Source organism: Ascidiella aspersa, chromosome 4 (genome assembly GCF_963924565.1).
Source record: "Ascidiella aspersa chromosome 4, kaAscAspe10.2, whole genome shotgun sequence".
Lineage (NCBI taxonomy): Eukaryota > Metazoa > Chordata > Ascidiacea > Phlebobranchia > Ascidiidae > Ascidiella > Ascidiella aspersa.
The window spans coordinates 32,831,691-32,854,803 of NC_139450.1; the positions used below are offsets into that span (position 1 = coordinate 32,831,691).

Genomic DNA, 23,113 nt, shown 5'->3' on the forward strand with positions numbered 1-23,113 from the left:
GTTATTGTTATAGTAGTTTATATTCTGCCATGCAGTTTTAAAATTAACATTATTCCAGCTGCAGAAGTTCAGCAGAAATTTTATTACAGCCATGCAGTTTTGAGCTCCAAAATTGTCTCCCCTTGTGTAATGTCCAAAGCTTGCTAGTCTGGTTTTTGACAAACACTGTATATGCAACAGCATTTTTTTTGGTTTATTTTTTTCCTGCAAATTTACTAATAAAATTATATGACGCCAAACTATTAGGCAATTTCATTACAAAAAAAGAATCGATTCGTGTTACTCTAATAAAATCTATAAACAAAATACTTTTAAAAATGTTCATGAACAGAAACAAAAGACAAATGGACGAAGGCCCATAAAGCTTAGTATAGTGTAAATCTACCTTAAACTCTGTTAAACGGACACAAATTAAATAAACTGTAACCCTTTGTCGCGTTAAAAAACTATGTTCCTGGACAAATAAAAGTAACCTAATCCAAGAGCTAACGCCTAAGAAAAATAACAACAAAGTATTTGTCTTAATAATGTTCTATTTAATAATTCCAGATGTGATCTGACTCATTAGTACAAAAAGCGGCGCTGGTCTAGAATCCTACCACAACGAAACACCATTTGGGTTAGGTTGCGGGTTAGCGTTTGGGTTAAGGTGGGTCAAGTATTATTATTAAATAAAGAATATAATAATACTTGACCCACCCACACCCAAACCCGCACCATAACTCAAATTTTGTGCGTTGATTTTAGAACTGTGGTAGGATTCTAGACCAGCGCCCAAAAAGCTCAATCACGTCAAATAAATTTATGTTGTGCCCTGTTTTCTATTCTGATATACCGCCCTTCGCGTTACACAAGCGCAAACGCGCCCGTCTGAGTGGTTGTCTGCGAACTAAAACGCACAGAATGAAATTCGCGTGCCAATGCAAAAACTACTTGGCTGTGAAGCGATGAGCCTTTACTGCTACCTGGCGACATTTTGCCCAGACTGTTAAAAACACTGGAATTCGGACGCTAGGTAAAGAATGAGACCCATTGCTGATCCACATAAGGTCTTAATAATGTATTTTTTATAGATCCGTCGCTGTATTTTATTACTAACGGTAGTTTTTTAATGATTAATAAGCAAAATATTGTCGTTTGGGAGAATTCGCTTGACCCTGAATTGACAAATTCGCAGAAACGAAAAAAAGGCGGGAAGGAGTGGAGAAAAAGGCAAACTAAGAAAAGGAAAAAAGAAAAAAATGACAAGCGAAGCGTGACCAGCGCTAATTTCTGCTCGCGGTTTTAGTTCGTTACAAACCGAGCGAGGAGAAACTAATCAATCAGCGAATTGCAAAGCAGGTATGCACTTTTACGTTTTCGACTAAAATACCGTTATTTATTGTAATTTAAGAGTTTGTTTATTATTTCAGCGATAAACTACAAGCTAGAGAACAATAAATAACACAGTGGCAAATTATAAATAACGCTATATATTGCGGCCGAAGTGTTAAGTTTGTTGGCGCTCTTTCACTATTGTACGTAAAAATTAATAAAAAAAAAAATTCTTTAAATGCCGCATACCACAACGCATATTGTTTGGGTTAGGGTGCGGGTTGGCGTTTGGTTGAGGGTGGGTCAAGTTATTATTAATAATAAACATAATATTACTTGACCCACCCTCACCCAAACGCTAACCCAAACAATATGCGTTGTGGTATGCGGCATTATTTTGTTTTGTTTTTTTGCATAACTTTTCACGTACATAAGTGAAAGAGCGCCTGCAATCATAGATTAGCGGCTAACACTAATTTACGGAATGATGAATGGTCGGAACGCACACAGTATTATTATTAAATATAATAACACTTGACCCACCTTCACCCAAACGCTAAGTCCCACCCTAAACCAAACATTTTGCGTTGGTTTAATAATTGTTTTAACGTGGTAACACTTAAATTAGTGATGAGCGTTCCGACCATTCCGACCATTCATTATTCAGTAAATTAGTATTACCCTAGGTTAGCTGCGTTTCTAGCAGTATTTTTATAAATCAGATAATTTGCTTTACTCCTTCAGTTCTGATTATATATATGTAGCTTATATTCCACTAGTGACCATAAGTAGCTTAAATCACTTTTGTTTTATTTAGGACCGTAATCTTTGGTCACTGGGCAAGTTTGCCAACAGATAATGAGTTGGTAAGTTGAAATTTTTGTTTACCTTTTACCAGCTGAGTCATGTCAAATGTGAAGTAAATAAATAATCATATTATGCAGCACTGTGTTGAATAACACAGTTTGTCATTTTGCTAAACGAAACAAGCCAATTTAAATAATTTATAGCAACTTTAGTGATCCTGCCTGAATCAATAAGTGTGTAACAATTGTTACGCTGATTTTTGTTGATTTTTGACCTAATAATTGATTTTTTATTGTTTTTTATAATTATATTTAACCTAGAAAAAAAAAAAAAAATTTAATATGTCAAAAATTAAATTTATTAGTACAGTCACAGTTAGTTCAATTGATGTTTTAAAATAAATAATTTATTTTTAACCATTTGAAAACTAAATACTGGCATTATTCATGTGTACTGTTCAACACTATTTTAACAAGAAATACTGATGATTAAATTTTGCTATTACAAATAAGTATTTGCAATGTGAAAATTTTGTTGTTGGCTGTTGCAGTAATATAAAATTTGGAAAGTGTATCTTTCTACCTGACTTTCATAACTTGTGGTGGGCAAAAATTCCTGTCCAAACTTTTTCGAAAAACCTGATATATATATCAAAGATGAAATGCTGTCTTTATCGCAATATACGCTACACACAATACTATATGCTGCTACCTGCGGGGTTTGTAAATTATATACCTGGTAAAGTCAATTGTCTAAAATGCAGGAAGTGCAATTTGGCCTTTAATGAGTTAAGCATTACTAGCAGATTAAAAGATTTATTTGTTTTGTTTCTGACTTTAACAACTTTGTAGCTGTTGAACAACTTTGGTTTTTGCTATGACATTAGCATTTAAAAAGGCATATAAACAACATTTTATTTTATAGGAACCCATTTGCTCGTCAAGTGAAGAAACCTATCGTTTCAAAAGCGGAGGAACGGGCGTTTGAACGGGAATGTTCCAAGCTGCAAAAGTATGTTAAACAAAACTAGATATAGACTGATATATCAGTTTGCCTAAAATATCGGCCGATATTTGGCTTCTACCGATATATCAGTATCGGTAAATGTAGACTGATACATTTGCCTATATTTTAGTTGAAAATGTGATATAATTTTTCCTGTACAACAAACAGCTTAACCATATTTTGATATTAAAATTTTGGTTTTAACATTATGTCAAGGTAATATGCAAAATAATAGTTTTATAATTAATATAGGTATATACACTAAAATGTATTTTTTCCAATTATTTTAAGTTTTGAACATTTGCCATGTATATATATAAAAAATCGGTATCAGGTATCGGTTGACAAAATTGCAAAAAATCGGGTATCAGTATCAGTCAAAGAAGTCCTATCGGTTGATCTCTAAACAATACCTTCTATTAAATACCCAGGAAAAATTATACTGACTGTCTGGAACAAAGGCTTAGCTTAAGATTATCCTTATCAGATTTGTTGTGCAAACAAGGCAAGCTAGAAAAACAACTAGCCTGCAGTGAGGTTTGAACTCACAACCTCATCCACAGTACCATATCATTTGTTCAATAAAACATGCACACATATGTGTGTTAGCAACTAAGATCTAGCCCTTCTGAAGCTGCTTTTTGACCAACAATTACGGCTTACATATAATTAGTACACCGAAAGCCATTGCAGACTCACCGAATCTGTTGATCTATGATGTAAGAAGGGCAGGCTAGAAAAACAACTAGCCTGCAGTGAGGTTTGAACTCACGACCTCGGTCATACCGGGATTGTCGCTTTACCTACTGAGCTACACAGGCTCAGACGGGAACAAGTCGAGAAACAACCATACTCCAATGCTTGCTACATCATATTGAAGGGGATCTACAGTATCATATCATTCAATGAAAGATATAAACACATATGTGATCAACAATGAAACATGCACACATATGTGTGTTAATAACTGAGATCTAGCCCTTCTGAAGCTGGTTTTTGACCCACAATTACGGCTTACGTATAATTAGTACACCGAAAGCCATTGCAGACTCACCAAATCTGTCGATCAATAATGCAAGCAGGGCAGGCTAGAAAAACAACTAGCCGGCAGTGAGATTCGAACACACGACCTCCGGTCAAGCCGGGACCGTCGCTCTACCAACTGACCTTCTATAAGGTTACTTGTACTAACAAATTGATCAAGCATTGGCGTATGATTGTTTCTCGACTAGCTCCTCTCTGAGCCTGCATAGCTCAGTTGGTAGAGCGAGGGTCCCTGCTTGACCGGAGGTCGTGAGTTCGAACCTCACTGCAGGCTAGTTGTTTTCTAGTCTGCCCTGCTTGCATCATAGATCAACCGGTTTGGTGAGTCTGCAATGGCATTCGGTGTACTATGTGATCAACAACTGTAATCTTTAGCAAACATTGACATATTAATTTGCTGTCAGCGTACAAATTAAAAAAAATTCTTATAAACAAAGTTGTTATTTAAAACATTTTAAAGTCTTGCTATCTTAAAAGTATATCCATTAAATAATTCTAATAAACTATAATCTGTAAACATTGTATTTTAGCTTGGAGGATTGCAGCAAGAAAGTTTACAAAGACAGCAAGAAAGCTGTTCAGGCTAATGAGACCTTTGTCAAAGCTGGTATAAAGCTGCGAACTGACCTAAGGACGGCCACTACCAGTCAAGGTCAGCAACCGGCAAAGTGCTTGGAAGTTGCTCTTAAGGCCGAACAAAAACAACTTCAAAAGCGAGTAAGTAAAAAAATATTTTAAATATAAAGTTTTTATTTAAATTGGACTTGAGTTTCAAATATCCTGTAAAGCAAATTAATTGTCTTTTATTGTCACTGTTTTTTTGTACATTTAACTATTCCAGCATTAAAACAGTAAAGGTTTTCTGATTTTTTGTGGTACACTATGATGCACTTCAATTAACGGTTTAAATTTACCAAATAGTTAAAAATTTATTAAGATACAACAACGCAAATGTAGCTTTTATGTTTCTTGTTTCAATGCCACTGGAAAATATTCTAGCGATAATTTTGTAGTTCAGAATGTTGAATGCTAGGATTATTTTGTATCTAGCTTAAAACAATCTGTTTTTCTTATTTTTAGGGAGTCTTGCTGCAGAAATGTATGGTAGACTCGTCGAAAAAGTACCTCACTGTGTTTCCCTACTGCAACACGCAGATCAAAGCAAGGGACAAAACTCTACAGGAATGCAACAAGTTACAAGCAAAAGTGGAGAAGTACGAAGAACGGGAACACACAGCTTCGAACTCTATTAAAATCATACAGGTGCAGTTTTGGATTGTTTGTATTTATATGTACCATCTGTAAACTTACATTCAAATATATAGTAGGATTGTCTAGTTTTTGCTGATGCTTTTGGACACAAATTTGGCACATTGTTTGTTTTGACATTAATATATTTTTACCCCTTAATATTTCTTGATTTTTGTTTAACCCAAAGTCATTTTGGTTCAAATGAGTCTTACATGTCGATGGGGCTGGCTGAGCCTCAATCAACCTGTAATACAGTTATTTGTAGTATATTGATGAAAATGCTGTCAGATATAAAAGCAAACTGAATGTGGATTTTTAACTGCAATTTTAAACTATACAAAAAACTGTTAAATTTTTGAATTATTTACTAGAATCTTAATTAGGGCTTTATGGCCTACCTAAAATACCCCGAAGAGTTCACGGCCCCTGTTTAAGAACCCCTTCTTTACAGTTATGTTGCCCTTATGAAGAAAGTTTAGTGCCCTCTGGGCTAGACGAGATAGCATACTGTTTGCATTGTCTCATGTAATATCTGCTATGTTGATCTTCAGAAGTCTCTACCTCAGTACAATTTTATTAGCTCTAAATAAACAGAGCGCTTAAATTTTTCAAAGCTACATTTTGTAAAGTTATCTTTAAGAAAAATAAATACTCGTATAAAGTGTGGGTGAAAACAATGTCCATTTTACTGCAATGTGAAAAATTTTTGTCAAAGTATATTTTACTAATGAAACAGACTGTACATTAAATGCCAGTTCCCAGACAATTTAAATTTTCGTGATTAAGTCTTTGTTTAAAATGGCCTTGAATAAAAAAATAACTTGACACTAACCTGAAATGTTAAATGCCTTGACTATACAGCTCTTAACAGCTCCTTTGTAAAAGTTTTAAAATATACTGTTCAATATAATCCGGCATAAATATATGAGTGGATCTATAAATCTGCCTTCGTAAAAACTAATACAAACCTGTAACTTTGAGATTTGAACCGCAATATATTTTCCACAAATAAACCTTATAAAAGATCAAGTTTTAAGCCAAAAAAGACAAAATCTTACATGGCCTATGATTGATCGTGCCTTGTCTGTGGTCTTCGCCTATACACAACACTATTGTATTAAAAAGATGTTTACTGGAAAGCATATTTTTGTTGTTGTCTGCTTGAAAAATAAAACATAACTAGATGGGGTTGCAATTGATGTAAATTTTGTCATGACTAACTCTTAACCAAAATGTCTCAACAAAAATGTCTGATGAAAATTTGTTTTCATACTTTTCACTATAAAAGCTTGTATGTTCATGTCTATTAGTTTTGTAACATTCTGGTAAAATTTGATATTAACCTTCCAGGCAAACAAAGAACTTAAACCTGTGAAAGCCGAGTTTGAAAAGAAAAACGATGCTCTTATGACAGATATGCCAAAGTTTTACGACGACAGAATTCTTTGGTTTCATCCCTCGTTGGAAACCATGGTCTTATCAGAGGTGAGTTGTAGGGCACAAGTCAAAAATAAAATAGTTCTGCCCCACTGAACATTAAGGAGATGTTGTTTGTCTTGGTGTAAGGGTCTGTTAAGCTTTACTCCAACCTATGTGTGGTGTAAAAAGAGAAACTTTGAGATAGACAAATATTTTGGTAACGGTAAAGGTTGGCCGATACTTCTCACAAAAATATGATATAGTTTTTCCTAAAAAACAAACAAATTTTCTATACATTAAAGAGGTGTTGTTTGCCTTGGTGTTAGGGTATGTTCAACTTAACTTCCAACATACCTGTAACATGTGCATGGTAGAAAAAATATTTTTTAACTAGTTGTTACTGGGTATGTGGACTAGTTGTAATGAATGCCTAATAAAAAACTTTGTGTGTAATTTAAATTTTTTTTTTTTTTTTCGGAGAATAAAGTTCAACAAAAAAAATGCTTTGCTGTCTCCAGCTTGAATGTATTTAGACTTTATTTCAGTTTCATATTTATCTAACCTTTATGAGCTCTGCTTGTTTTATGATGTCATCTGAAACAATTTTATGTTGATCTTTTTTTGATGCAAACCAAAAATTCTTTTTAGGGGATCCTGTTGAAAAAGTTTAGGAATGCCTGTTTTTTAAACTGTTATTATATAATATAAAACATCCTGACATAAAGTTATATTTTGAATACAACATTTGGAAATATGCTGCTAATTTTTATCTACCCATAATACTGATTAGGATCAAATTAAACTGTGTATGTAACATTAATTTATACTTTTTTTATGTACTTTTTTACTTTTAAGTCTTGCGGTTATAAATCTAACAGCACATTTTTAATATTACTCAGCTAAGAAAACATTCATCACCATAAAACAAGCTGGAGTAACTGCACAGCGATATCACTATTCAATACAACTATTTGTATTGACATAAAAATGTATTAAAAAAATTACATATAAAACCTTTGAAACATTGAAACAGGAAAAACATATCGAATGAACTGTGAGTCTATATATATTTTTCACATTGTGTTAAATTTAGCCTAATAATTTATAGGTCCTATTTCTTTCATTACCAAAACTGAACTGTTATCACAAGATAATGTTTACTTTTACCCACTTAGCAAACTAAGCTTAATCATAGTTTGTTTACTTTGTCGCATGGTGATAGATTTTGAACATCATTTTCCTATACAAGGGTGTAACTGTTTATAAAGCTATGCTTTGAGTTTGTCAAGGATAGCCATAAAGTATATGAACCTGTGAAATCTTTGAATGTCTTTGAATTGATTTATGCATTGAAAAGTGATTAAAAAACCCTATGTTTTTCGAATAGACTTTTAATTCATTTATGTCCAGCTTAAGTTTTGTGTTTTTAAAAGTCTAGGTAAAAAGCATTAAGAAATATTTTTAAATATGTTGCCCTTGGCACTTATACTGTTTTGCTTTTGAATTATGTTAAAAAATGTCAAGCAGCCTAATGTTAGGTCTTTATAACCTACTAATTTTTCTAAAAATTCTTGAATGTACTTTTTTTATAAAATTGCGTGGCAACTCTGTTTTTTTAAACATTGTAAATAAAATAAAGTAATCCATTGATTTTTAATAACAATTTTTTTTTGTTTAAATAAACTATAAAGGCAAATTAAAATCCTGAACTAGGCCCACCATTGTACCAATGTAGTTCCTACAGAATAGTTGATTGTAGTAATGTATTCTACTTCTAGCTATTTAGTAATGGAATTTGTAATAGGTTACACATATGCCCTGCAGGTCAAACCTTTTAGAAAAGTGTACATATATAGTCCATGATTGTTTTATTATTCTAAAACAATGGGTTTAATGCATAGCTTTTAAAGTGTCCTTAGCCGGCTAAGGTATTTAGACAATCAGTAATGTAAATCTAGAATGGCGCAGTGTTGTTATCAAGTCCCAGTCAAACCATTTGACAAATTACTTTAATCGAAGTAATGCCTTAAAAAAAATAACAAATCAAATTGCAGTCCCACTCATCAGTTGCCCAAGTCAAGTCATCATTAGATCAAGCTAACTATATAAGTCCAGTCATTGACATAAAAACAAAATGTTAAACTCATTAGCAGTTCGAATATAAGCAAGAACTCTCCTAAAATAACAAAAATACAATATACAGCAAGTAATGTTTTACATACAAAAGTTGAAGTGGTAATGTGACCCTAGTATGGTTTTGTCTAAATATGAGTAATTATTTACTAATTTATGTTTTCCAAATTAAAATAGTTTGAGGTAATTTTGGTTTTTGGTTTCAAGGTTAAATTTTGTTATCGAAAATGCCTACTTTAACTTTACCACTTCCACTGGCCAGTGGCCACCTCCTATAGTGTTTAGCGAGTATGGATTCTATGATTTTGTATCTCGTCATTTCTGATAATATCGACCAAACTTAATAGCACCGATAATGACTGTTATAGGTGCTCTTTACAAAAACTAGACATACCCAGTTATTTCTTAACACTGTTTTTAATTTTTGTATCAATTTACTTTTTTTTTTCCAGTATGTTTTACATTCGGACACTGCAAAAACTTATGAAAAGTCGCTCGAAGAAATGAGCGCAAATACAATAGAAGAAAATGAAGCTGAAGTGAGGAAAATCCTAGACCAAGTCCGACAGTTGTCAATTACTATCGATGACTAGTTTTAATCTCTTATATATATAGTGAGCATAGGATTGTTTTTTACTTTGTATTTTATTCTTACACCAATGTTTTGAGAAAAACATACCACTATCCTATCTCATACCAAGTGACATCATTATTATTTTCAGGAAGCAAACCTGCTCAAATTGTAAATTGTATTTTTTAGGCTAAAATTTGCACTGGCGTTGGTAGGCCATTTTGATTTTAATGTATTTTTGTTTTCGAAATTTACCTTTCAAAGTGCAACATTACATTAATTCATAAAAAAAACATGGCTGTAAAGCAGGAATTAAATATCAGGTATCGGCTCCAATCTGATGTTTTGAACCTCCCTAATAGTGATAATGAAATCACAACTAAGATAATTTTAGGAAAGGTCACAATTTGCCTTTTTTGCCCTTACTTTTAAAATTTTGCCACTTAGGTGAAAAAAAGTGTAAACCGTTATTATTAAAATATATTAACCTTTAGTTGTTTGGTCAAAGATAAGACAATATCCATTGACCAACAGATATCTGTTCTTATTTAAGTCTCTTAATGTTGGCACTTTTTTTATGCATTTGTGGTTTAGAGGTGTTTGAACTGTGCGCAAGCCACAAAATTTTATTTCTTGAGAAGAAAAACTGTAACTTGAAATTATTGTTTTAAATAATATGCAATTTAAGCAAGTATTTTAAACTTAGCATCCGAAATTGACCAGATATAAGAAATATCCCGAAATGTGTCAGAGTTTATACAAATCTATACTTTTGTTATTACAATTTGCCCTTATTTTAAATGTTGACTTTTGACCTTTTTTCAATTTCGAATAGCTAATTTGGTAATTGTGGTATGTTGCTAGAAAACTTTAATTCTGACATATTTTTTTGCAGTACCTTGGGCAGTTCTATATTTTTTTGTGACCAATATCCTGGCTGCCCTGGTTTGACATGTTATGTGAAACCGTGTGCTCAAAAATTGTTTGCCAGTATTTGATTCTCAACTTCTACTTAATATTTGGTTGCAAAATCATCCGTTTTTTTCTTTGCAATTGCATACTAAAACACATTGTGATAGAATTTTCTTATTTTTCACCCTTTTTTGCCAGCAATTGAGAAACTGTTTTTTTTTTGTGCCTTTTCTCTTTTCTGTAAGTTTATGAGCGTTTTATGCAGTTTTATCTGCTTTTTCAATGTTTTACGTGTTTTTTGAGAAAAATTGTGGTTACCAACGCCCTTTTTTGCTGCGTTATTTTTGTTTAACCTTTGTAATAAATTACGCATACAAATTGAACAGAATTTCTAAATGTTAGCAACTTAATTTTTCTTACAACCTCTTACATTTTTTAATTGCAATTTTGGTGCTTCGAACTAAAAAAAATATATTTTTCTGCTTTTTCTTTAACGAAATTGTCTTGTACATAACAAAATTAACCGTACTTCAATCGTATTATTGTGCTTCTATGCAACCTTATAGACGTAACGTTGTGTATCGTATCACGTTTTCATATGGTAATTTTATAAATGCTATGTACACATACGACTATATTGTTTCTTTTTTATGATTGTGGTGAAACCTTATTGTTGTCATTAATAAATCAACCATAAATGAAACATTTTAATATTTAGTTAAATTGTCTCGAATCTTTAGTTTTGAATATATGAGAAAATGTTGCAACTAAAATAAATTTAAATATATAAGAAATTATCATTTCAGTCAGGTTTTGAATTGGGATTTTAATTTATCATAAACCTTAATTTGTCTAGGCATATAAAGTTTTTCTGCAGGTTAGGTGGTTAAATTAATACGTATTTAAATTAATTGTGCATAGTTTTATTTTAGCATTATTCCTATATTCTGTTTTCCACTATTTGTTAACCAATTAGCCAAATATTTAATAAATAACGCTTCGCCAACGGTTGCATTTCCGCTGAGTCACGTTTTGCGAAAGCATGACGCGCACTTGCCTCGACCAATCAGAAGAGACCACGGATCCCTGGCGTAAGAAACAAACCAGCCGAACATTTAGGGGAATCCCCTCACAGGCAAGAGCCGTAGTTCAGACATTTCAATTAAATCTGCTGTAAAGTGTCTTATTGTGGAGCGGCGTATTGCGCCCTATTTAGTTTATTTCCGTGTCATTCGGCTGTCTGTTAGTACAATGGCATAATTTAGGTTTGTTTTTAGTATTTTTTCGCGTCTATAGTACTGGAAAATAAGAACGGTAACACTTAAGTGTTTGTGAAATGTAGCGATGTAGTTAAACTTTCCACTTTTTTATTAGATGTAGAACTATTTTTCTAATAGTTTTCCAGAAATCAAAAGGGTTCCAACTTTTACTTCTTGTTAGTTATATGGTTTAGCCGCTGGTCTAGAATCCTACCAGGACAGGGTTCGAACAATTATTTAAGCAATGCACAATATTTAGGTTAGGGTGTCCGTTAACGTTTGGGTGAGGGTTGGTCAAGTATTAAATACTATTGCTTAACCCACCCAAAACCCAAACACTGACCTAAATAATGTTTGTTATGGTTGGATTCTAGACCAGCACCGTGAAATGTAGCGGTGTTGTTCCATTTTCTACTTTTTTGTTAGATGTAAAACTTGTTTATTTTTGTAATAATTTGCCAGAAACCTATAGGGTGAAAATATTTACTTCTTGTTAATTACATGGTTTTAATTAAACAGTAATACAGGTTTAGTTTTACAAAACAAAATTGTAACTTTTAAATGTATGTTAATGTTTTCTTCGTTGACTAGTACTTTATTAATATGTTTAACATAATATTATCTTTGCTTTAATAGGACAACAATTTAATCCCATACCTCTAGGGTTGTTTAATTTTGGGGTAGTGTATAAACTGGCTAATTTACCAGTTTTCTGAAGTCTGTTGTTATAACAAATTTCAAGAATATTTATATTTAACCAACCGAAAAAACAACAACATATAAACATCAAAGATGAAAGAAAAGTTAAAGAGTACTATAAAGCATGTAATTTCCCAAGTTCCCATCTTTCTTGTTTTGATGGATTTACATTTTGAAGGTAAAAATGTTGTCTTTGCCCTAATTTTGTTTTCTGGTGGATAAAAAAAAGCGAATTATTTAAATATAACCCTTAATTAGTTGAGATATAGTTACTTGCTATTTTTGTACTATTTGTGCATTTATAAGCAGCTTGTCTTATTGACCATATTGACCAACAAATTATTTTTTGTCGCCATTTATTTTAGGACGAGGCTGTTCATTTACATGGACAAAAAGTATTAAAATATCTATGAAATTAATAATGGGTGTTGCAAAGCCGAAAGAGCCAGACAAATAGTGAATAGACACTTTCCTAATCTATTTACTAGACTAACAAAGTAATTTAAATGAATTAGAATCATGGAAATAATTCCTAACTCTGATAAGTAAATTTGGTATTACCACCCCCAAACCCAAATGCTAATGGTTTTAAGAATAATTTAATAAATTTATATCTGGGGCCCTTCAGAAAACCTTTTTGTACACCGCTGGGAGTCAAACTACATTATCTTTAGAATTGTCATTTATAATTATTTGTGATGTTTCAGGCATTGAGGGTTTGGACAAAGCAGAATCGCAGAAATATCTCACACGAGGAAACCAGCTCCTTAACGCCGGACAGTTGGCTGAAGCTCTCATGCAATATCATTCTGCAGTCGGTAAGTACCCTCCACTGCATAAATTGTGGCCTATAAGATTTTCGCCAATATTTTTTACCCGAAATCCTATGCCAAAAAAGACTAGCTTTCATTGTAAAAATACTATGCCGTTGATATTTCGTGCGAAAAAAGATCACTGGCTTGATTTTAGACAAGGAGTTCACATTGAAGATATTTGACTAATAAGGACTGAAATGCTATCGGAATAGGTGGTAGAATGTTTATTTTACAGCGTTGTCCACAAGTCCCAGTCTATTCTTTTGTAAATATCTTGTTTTCTAAGTAAAGGTATAATTTTCAAAAAATAGCAAGTCAAGTCCAAAGTCTTTGCTCTATCAAATAAAATCCAAGTAACGTGATTTGTATCTTAAATAAATGTTTAAATTCCAAAGTTGATCAATGTAGTTTATGAATAACCCAATGTTTATTGGCATAAGTTCTTTATTTTGTCCATCCAACTTAAGTCAGGGCTATTTGTAAACAGTGACTGGACTCCCTTTAACACTGCCATTTTACCAATGTCCATATTTCTTTGTTTAAATAAATTGTCCGAAAAGTGGATTTTTAATTACAGATGCTGACCTCCTCAGGAATTTTTTATCATTTTACCAACTTTTAAATTTTTATTTTTTATATGCAATTTTATAATTTATTTTTTTGTTTAAACAGAGGCGAACAAGGGAAGCTACCAAGCATATTATATGAGAGCCACAGCTTACTTAGCAATGGGGAAGGCCAGGTCTGCATTACCAGATCTTAACCAGGTTAGAACAAAAATATGAAATAGAAATAAACCATTATCTCTGTTCACTGAAAATGCCGGCCAGTATTATATTCCGGCATCTATAATTTTTGGCGGATATATATTAATATCAAACTAAATAGGTTTGAAACCTTAGTTTTAACTCAAAGCGTAATTAAAACGGAACCTTGTATTGTTTAACAAATCGCTGTACAATGCTGCAGTTACTAGTTACTACTAACTCAGTTTCCTATTTGTGTTCAGAATCAAAGGTAAAATCTGTTAATATTTTCAGGTGGTTGTCCTTCAACCAACATTCGTCAAAGCAAGATTGCAACGAGGCAATCTTTTCTTAAAAATGGGAAAATTCAACGAAGCTCAAGGCGACTACGAGTTTGTGGTAGGTTTTTAGTTTATGGAAAAAAAAACACAATATTAAATCTAAAAGTGTTTATATCTTAGGCTAGGTTTTTTTTAGACTACTGTCATTGTTACCATTTGTACCATTTGAAGTTTGTTATTAGTGACACATTATTGACATTTGTTTTTAACAATAAGCTTTTCTTGTAAGGTCAGAAGTAAGGCTTAAGGTTGTTCGTGGACACCAAAGGATTGGCATTACTGCAATTGCTTCTGTAAAATATGGTTTTTTATCTTCAAAAGTTGACTATGGTCCAAAAATGATTGCTTTGCTTTTACAACACTAAACAGCTAGCCACCTATCGATTTTTACTCTTTTTAATTTATTTTTTACAGCTAGCCCATGAAGAAAATGCTGTTGCAACAGCAAAAGTCGAGGAAATACGACCTCTCCGAAGAAATGTTATTAAAGCACAAAAACTCATCGAGGAAAATGACAACCCACAAGCAATTCAACTGCTTACTGAAGTCATTGAAGTATGGCAAAAAATCGTATTATTTGGTGGATAATTTTCATGGCATAGTGTAAATAGTGTAAATGCAAAGCAATTCAATTTGCGGTTTGATGACTCATTACCAGTTTGTTGAGTTGTCAACTGGTTATTAATAGTTTCCTTTAAATTTTTATGAGTAAATACAGTCATATAGAGTTTACAGTCCTATTAAACTTTTCTAAACGTTTTAAATACTGATAAATTCCAACTTATCGTTAACTCTGTAAAAACTGTTGCTGGCAGGCATATTATCAATTAAATGGAGTGCTGTTATTTTACTTTAAAGTTAACATCTTATGCAGGCCGCATATTTATCATTAATCACCTATACAGTTTGCATATTATATATTTCTTTTAAAATGTGTGCTAGTGTTATAAGGCTAATACTGAAAAAAAAATTGTTTATGTAAATTAATACTTTAAAAACATTTCATTTCTGTAAAAAAACATATTTTGCCACAATTTTTTATTTGTAAAAATACAACCTGTTTTTTTGTGCGGCAAGTTTTGATTGTGATTAAATATTTCTTAAAATTTCAGTCATGCCCGTGGAATCCTGATTTCCGGGAAATGAGAGCAACTGCGTACGAGCGAATGGGCGACCTTCGAAGAGCCATAAGTGACCTTAAACCCACCACAATGCTCCGATTGGACAACACAAGAGCTTACCTTAAGATGAGTGTTTTGTGGTACAGCCTGGGAGAAATTGACCAGTCACTGGAGTAAGTTGTTAAATATTTAAAAAATGTAATAAGAAAGTCCAGGCCTATGCAGAAGTAGGTATCATGTTGAGCGTTTCAATGACTCTTCATCTTCAAAATGTATAAAGAGTTATATATTCGAAACATTCAAATGATGCCTACTTCTGTATGGGCTTTGATATTCTTATTATGTCTTACTACAACCTGCAACCATTGTGCTTCAAAATTTATGTGATTTATTATTTAATGCAAAAACCTATATCCAGGTGGCATTTAAGACATAAATTTAGCAGTGTTCTGCATTGTCTGGTTGCAGTCGTTTCTCTTAAAAGTTTTCCCTTGTTTTGTAAAACATTTTATTGTAATATGCCATTCATAAAAATGCACCCAACAGTGCTTTATAATTAGTGTATACATTTATTATATTCCGAGTGTTCTGTGGTACCATTCTGTTAACCCCGATGCTACTTTTTATTTTCATCTAAAATAAATATTGCATATAAAAATACGAAAATATTTTTTGCCTCTTAAGTTACAACTAAACAGCTCTTTAATCTCATTTTAAATGTTTTATTTACCCATGCCATTGCATGATATTTAAACAGTCCAAGATATACAAAAATATAAATGTGTAATGTATTTCAGTGAGATCCGTGAATGTCTTAAGCTGGATCCTGATCATAAAGAGTGCTATGCTCATTACAAGAGTGCAAAAAAGCTCTTCAAAACCATGTCGGCCGCAAAGGACTTAATGACGCAAAATGAGTAAGTTTTTACTAGTATTTTGAAATAGTTAAATTACAAGATCCTTTTTTGATTAATATATGTGATTTTTAAGTTTACATGTTTTTTGAATGTAAAAAAGTTTTTTAGTGTTAAAATGTTAAATTAATGGAATATGAACTTGTTTGCGAACCAATCTCGTTTTTCAAATAAATTTAGAATAAGTGAAGCGGTAAGATTTATCATTAGTTTACGGTCCAAAGTATATTTATATTAAACGGCTTAAAATTGGTCATTTTTAATTCTAACACATTCCTTAAAAGATTGACAGATATTTAATCCAAACCAGTGGCAGATAAACAAAAAGTTCCAATTAGCTAAAATTGTATAATTTATTATTTAACTGTTGTATTTATTGGTTTATAAAAGTACAATGCCTCACCTTCTGTCATTTTAATTTACCTATTACTTCTACAGTTGGGAGGGTGCAGTTGCAAAATACAAAAAGGCACTCAAGCAAGAGTCGAGAATAACTCCGCTGAGCGTCGAACTTAAACTGAAGATTTGCGAATGCTACGTTAAGGTATTTTTAACCCAAAAACTTATTTTTAATCCAAAACTTTTGTGCACGATCTGATCAATCTATCCTGACCTCTGTAGTGGAACGACAAGTTCTCTGATGCTCTGGATTCTTGTCTTTTGTACATTCGGTCGCTCGGCCCGAAAGATTTACGAGCAGCAGCCGGTTATGTTCTACTGTCCCATTTACACACCCAGTTAGGCAAATATAGCACAGGTATTTTTTCGCCAAAGGGACACTTTGCTCTTTGTATAGCAACCGGTTGTAGAAATGAGGGACTTTTGGGAAAATAATTTTCAAACAATGCGTTGATTGTTTGATGGGCTTTGTACTAACTAACATTTACTGTAGGTAGGTTTACAATGAAAGATCTGCACACATATTCAACTCTGATTGTTATGGACCTGTATAATAATTTATTTAAAGCCACAATATATTTATTTTACAAATGGTGACAATGTTACAGAATTTAGCTTCTCCTTAATTAAAACTAAAAACCATGTCATCTCAGTTTTCTTGAAAAAGTTCAGGAATATAAACTTTTCTGTTAGTTTGCCGTTATTCTGCTATGTGAAAACTTTTAAAATCTCATAATAAAACCATATGGAAAATTTATTTCCACCTAGGTTGTCAAAATGGTATTCATTGGCAACAGTAATCTAAGGCAGTTTTACAAACTAAAAAAGCCTTTACTGACAAACAGAAAAGAACATTTGGCTCTGGTTTACAAACCTACCAGATTTTTATACAGTAATGAAACCAGTCGTAAAAATTAAAATTGCAAACTGGAAGAATAAATCATATAATACCCATCCAAACCCAAACTCTAACCAGCAACCTAACCTAATTAATTTGCATTGAATTAATAGGTGTTTAATAGTGGTAGGATTCTAGACCAGGACCGAAGATTATTACAATAATGTATTATTTTTTTTTTTCTTGTATGAGACACCTTTAGTACCTGTTACTTTTCTTTGATATTTTTCCACTAATAACTCTGTAGCAACTAACACTTTGATGTGCAGGATAATAATCCAAAGGATGCGATTATCGCTGCTGACGAGGTGTTAGCGTTAGATCCTAGACACATTCCTGCCTTTTTGCTTCAATCAGAAGCCCATACACTTGCCGGAGATTATCAACAAGGTATATACACTTGATTTTAAATGGCTGTGTAAAAAAACTTTTATGTAGCATAAATTTAACCAGTGTTTCTCAAACTTTTTGGTGGCGATGAAAAAAACTAAAGCATAAATACAACAGCGAGGCTTTGTTTTCACCAAACTTTAATAAGCCAACAAAACATAAGAAATTAGCATTATTCAATGCGACCCATAGGTTAAAAAACATTGAATTAATATATAGCTAATGGCGGTGAAAGTTTATATTGGAGAGCAGAGTTCAGTGGTTCTCAGTATTTTTTTTCCCCTTATTTTAAAAAAAATCTTTGTATTTTGGAACCCATTTTTAAAGTTTAATTATTTCGAAACACGGTTACTACGTTTTGTATTTTAGCAGTGGAACATATTGCTACCATTGTCCAAATAAGACTGGTTAAGAAACACTGGTCTACACTGTAGAAAAAAGTGTATGTTCTAGCTGTAGTGTGGCATTAATTATAAAGAAGAATTAATTGAATCACTAATTTAGTATTACCTTCGTCTAAGTTGCAAAAAAGTTCAAGATTGTTATAGAAATTGTAGTTAATTTTATGGTGTTGAAAACAACCGTAAAAATTTTGTTTATAAATTTGATGCACCTAAATCAAATTTAAACCATTTTCTAAAGTTTTAATGTTGATGATATAATTGCTTACAATAAAATAATACGTTTTTATAGCGGTGGATGATTTACAAAAAGCTTCGCAAATTGATGAAAACTATCCCGGTTTGAATGAAAAGATTAAAAAAGCGCAAAAACTTTTGAAGCAGTCTCAAAAGAGAGATTATTACAAGATTCTTGGAGTGCCAAGGTAAAGCAAATATAACAATTTGAATCTTGCATAAATTAGAAATTAGTTTTTGAGTACCTCCCAATACAAAACTAAGCCAATTATTTTTTAAATATGAATATGAAAGCCCATGTAAAAGTAGGTAGCATTTTGAATTTTTAAACAAACCTTTATTTACTTTCAACTTGGTGAGAAGCACTAAAGAGTTTCGAAACATTCAAAATGCTCCCTACTTCTTTATGAGCTTTGACACACTATTCGTCTTAACCACACCCTCCAACCATTATGCTCCTATGGAGTATGATTTGCGTTTAAGTTTGGAGTGTGATTTGCGTTTAAGTTTGGAGTGTGATTTGCTTTTAAGTTTGGAGTGTGATTTGCTTTTAAGAAGATGTGTTGAATATGATAGGAAGTTCTATAAAGACATTTGTTAAATTGTGTTATAATTGTACTCACTACTCAGATTTAAATGATGTTTTTCGTCAAAACAGCATTCAAACATGTCTAAATAGATGTCACAGTCTTGTTTTTTTTTTTAGAAATGCGCAAAAGAAAGATATAATAAAAGCTTACCGTAAGCTAGCGAGGGAATGGCACCCTGACAACTTTCAAGACGAAACGGAGAAAAAGAATGCTGAAAAGCGATTTATTGAAATTGCTGCTGCAAAAGAAGTTTTAAGTGATCCAGGTAAGAAAAAAAGTCTAAATATTTGTAGGTAATTGCGATACATACATATATAAAATAGTTCAAAAATATGATGCTTTTATATTTTTGTGGTGATTTTAATTTTCTGAGTAACACATATGTGCTAGAATTATAAGGTTTGCGCTTCAAATTTGTACCTAGTTTGTTTGACAACGAACTATTTTACTATTTGGTATATATACGGTACCGACGTTTAAAGGCACCGTTTATAGTTTTTTTTTATAGAAAATCACATAAAAAATAAGTCACCTTTTGCATCAAGTAATGCTTAACTGGACCTTTTAATATTAATTTTGCCGTCAAAAGAATAGAGGTTGAAGTAATGATATCTAGATATAAGATTCAAAAAGTAAGAATAGGCCTGGTTAGTGGTTATCTAGCCACTTTTGATAGCAACTGAAAGTTGAAATAGTATGCAGGTTAAAGACTCTATAAACAAGTTTTATTTTTCATGCAGTCACAACTATATTTTAATCATATTTTTTTTATGTTGCATAGTTTATAAATATTTTTTCTTTCTTAAAGATGGCGTTGCACATATTCAATTTCTATATTAGTTTAATGCAATACATACAATATATTAATTTGTGATATATTTAAGGTCTACTTGTTATATTGCACCAGCCGCAAAATAGCGTAAATTTATATTTTTTTATTTGATGTTCAAACTCTAGTATTGAATGTTAGTAAAGTAGCAGATAAACCTAACATAGTACTAAAGGAGAGTAGCTATTTGGTGATGGGAAAGCTCAAACTGAAGTTTGCGCTCAAGTAAAAGACAATCACATCTAACAACTTTTGTGGTAAGACATTTTTTAGTGCTTATTGTACAAAATATACTTACCTGTGTATTTCAAAATATTTTATTTTACTTGCTGGTTGTACACAATTCATAGATGTATAAAGAATGAAAATTTAGATTTGTAACTTTGTACTGAGTTCTAAATAACTAACAAAATGAATAAGTTTGCTGACAATGTGTGAACGTTTCATGTGAATTGAACATTATAAAGATTATTTTTTTAAATATTCAAAACGAGAAGTATGAGCGTTAAAACTTGTGTACTAAAATATGTTTTAATGTAAAACGCCTAATATTGTTTTTAACATTTAAATTTTTATTTATTTCATAGTTTAAAATATTTTAATAGCAATTTAAATTTTCGCACAATCCCAAAAAGTTTTATATAGGCTTCATTGTTACGGCTACTACTTTTACTTTTTTGCTAATCAAATTTAACCACAACCGTATTTTCGTTGCAGAAAAGCTGCAAATTTACCACGATGGTTACGATCCTCTGGACAGCGACGAAGTCAGTGAGTGGGAACGTGAAAAAGTCACCGGAAACGGCGAAAACATGTTCAAATTCTTCTTCCAACAAGGTAGTGCTGGTAAAACGGTACACCAGCGTCCATTTGAAGACCTTTTTCGAACATTCCAACAACCAAACGCAAAAAAAGCGAAAGAAAACGATGAAAATGTGAAAAAGCGACAAAAAACGAGCCAAGATCGTAGGCAACAAGAGGATGGTCGTGGCCATCAGGATAATTTTGATCGCCGGCAACCTGGTTCTAGCCAGGAGGATAATCGTCGCCGACAAGAGCAAGGTCGTGGTCGTGAGGATAATTTGTACCAACGTCATCAATCTGGTTCTGGCCAGGAGGATAATCGTCGTTCAAAACAAGAGAGGAAAAATGATCCACGCTTCCAGCAACAACGTCACAAAGAACAGGATAGCTTTCGAGAAAAAGATAAAAGATCTTCTTGGAAACAAAGGAGCAATGAGGAGTTTGCATCCCAGAGGAGAACAAAGCAAGATTCTGATACTCGGAAACAAAAAAGCGATCAACGGAGAAAGAGCACGGATTCACGGAGCTCTAAATCTCGCGGAGGTTCTTTCGAACATGAAGATTACTCAAAGCCCCGTCAAGATAAATCCTGGCACGATAGAATGAGAGAACGTTCCAATCCGGACCAAGATGACAATGATGATTATCTAAGAAAAACGGAGGCCAAGAAAAGTGAAGCGAAATCTGAAAAGACCCAATTTAAACGCGGAAAAAAGAAAAAGAAGACGAAATCGACTTGGCAGGATGAACTAACTGATAAGGAGAAAAAATCTGCGAGAAAATACACGAAAGGCACCGATGGGAATTGGTATCACAAGGACAAAAACGGGCGATGGAAAATGAGCGACGGTCCTCCGCCAGATCCAAAGAAACGCTCAACGAAGCGGAAGACAAAAGCGAAGAAATCGGCAAAAGCTGAAGCGGAAGCCAACAACGAATCGCAGTTTGTCGACGAAAGTGGAAATTTCTTCGTTCGAGGCACTGACGGAAATTGGTACATGCGAGTAAAACCGACTCCGGAGGAAGAAGAAAAGCGGAAAGAAAAAGAGTTGAAAGCGAGGAAAGAGTTTCTCCGCAAACAAGAAGAGGAGTTAAAACGGAAAGCGAAAGAAGAAGAAAAAAAGAGACAAGCAGAGCGACAGCGTAGACAGGCTTCCTTGCCGAGAGGGCTCTTCCTAAACGACAAGGATCAGATCTTGGACCAGTTCGGCAACATTTACGAGCAGAAAGCGGGTGGAAAATATTCGGTTGTGTTTCTATCGCCTATGGGGGAAGCGAGACTCAAACAGCATCGGGAAGAATCAGAAGCGGCAGCTCGTGAGAAGCGCGCTCGGAAGAATCCTTCGCGACAAGTCTTCCGTGATTCGGCGGGGAATGTCTTCGTGAAAGATGCGCACGGAAACCTTATAAAAGTCCAGGATAAAAAGTCCTCTTCTGGGCAAAGACGCTTCGAAGATTCGCATCCAGATGAAAATGAGGATTACTATGAAGAGGATGATGAAAGTGATGAAGATTTTGATCACCATGGTGACCCGAGAAGGCATCATCATCAGGAACAAATGAGAAGCTTCCAGCACAAACGGACTTCCAGTTACCACCGGCAACAGAGGAGAAGTGGTCATCCTTTGCATGAAGAGCTCTAGAAGTGAAATGTTTTTTTTGCACAGTTTGTAGCACGTCTGAGATTTAAACTCTACCAACAACAATTGCGGAATCCCTGTCAACTTTGATTTTATAACTTGTGCTATCAACAACTGGCTGCTGTCTGAGAGGAATTTTAAATAATCAGCACAGTGCTCTTATACCCGTGAGTCTAAACCTTTCGGTAGTCGTAACCCCCTTTCATGGAACAAATTTGGGTATAAACAGGGTTTTCGTGCAAGCAGGCAAGGGTAGAAAAACCTGATTAGACCAACGGTTTTGGTACCTAATCAATTCGTGCATAAAACAAATGAAATTGTTTGTTCAAGAAAGTTCTACCTTCTATTTTTTCACCAGTTTAAAGATATTAAATGTGCGGCCTAATTATAAAGGCTCCGTGGTCCACCGATTAAAAAGCGTTGGTCTAGTAGAATTCTAACCTTTTATCTTCTGTACTGTAAAAGAGACCACTAGGGTTAAAAAGAACTTGCTATTTCAAAACATAGGTAGCGACAATCAGGTGTGTTCCGTTTATGAAAAGGTATTTAACCGACAACCCTGAAACCCTGAAGC

General features: G+C 33.2%; 2 protein-coding genes across 2 annotated transcripts; both read left to right on the forward strand.

Annotated features, from left to right (window-relative positions):
• Positions 1-1,302: 1,302 nt before the first annotated feature.
• On the forward strand, positions 1,303-9,566 carry LOC146157570 (bridging integrator 3-like). Its single transcript, XM_083388258.1, has 7 exons — positions 1,303-1,341; positions 2,132-2,180; positions 3,046-3,132; positions 4,701-4,887; positions 5,251-5,433; positions 6,772-6,906; positions 9,426-9,566. Exons 2-7 carry the CDS (start codon positions 2,173-2,175, stop codon positions 9,564-9,566), a joined length of 741 nt encoding a protein of 246 aa, XP_083244384.1. The 5' UTR covers positions 1,303-1,341; positions 2,132-2,172.
• A 2,789-nt stretch (positions 9,567-12,355) lies between these two features.
• On the forward strand, positions 12,356-22,626 carry LOC146157571 (uncharacterized). The gene is made up of 12 exons (XM_083388259.1): positions 12,356-12,592; positions 13,122-13,232; positions 13,902-13,996; positions 14,270-14,374; positions 14,731-14,871; positions 15,429-15,610; positions 16,235-16,354; positions 16,790-16,895; positions 17,918-18,038; positions 18,732-18,864; positions 19,383-19,531; positions 20,813-22,626. The coding sequence occupies exons 1-12, from the start codon at positions 12,508-12,510 to the stop codon at positions 22,540-22,542; spliced, it is 3,078 nt and encodes a 1,025-aa protein (XP_083244385.1). The 5' UTR covers positions 12,356-12,507; the 3' UTR covers positions 22,543-22,626.
• Positions 22,627-23,113: the final 487 nt, after the last annotated feature.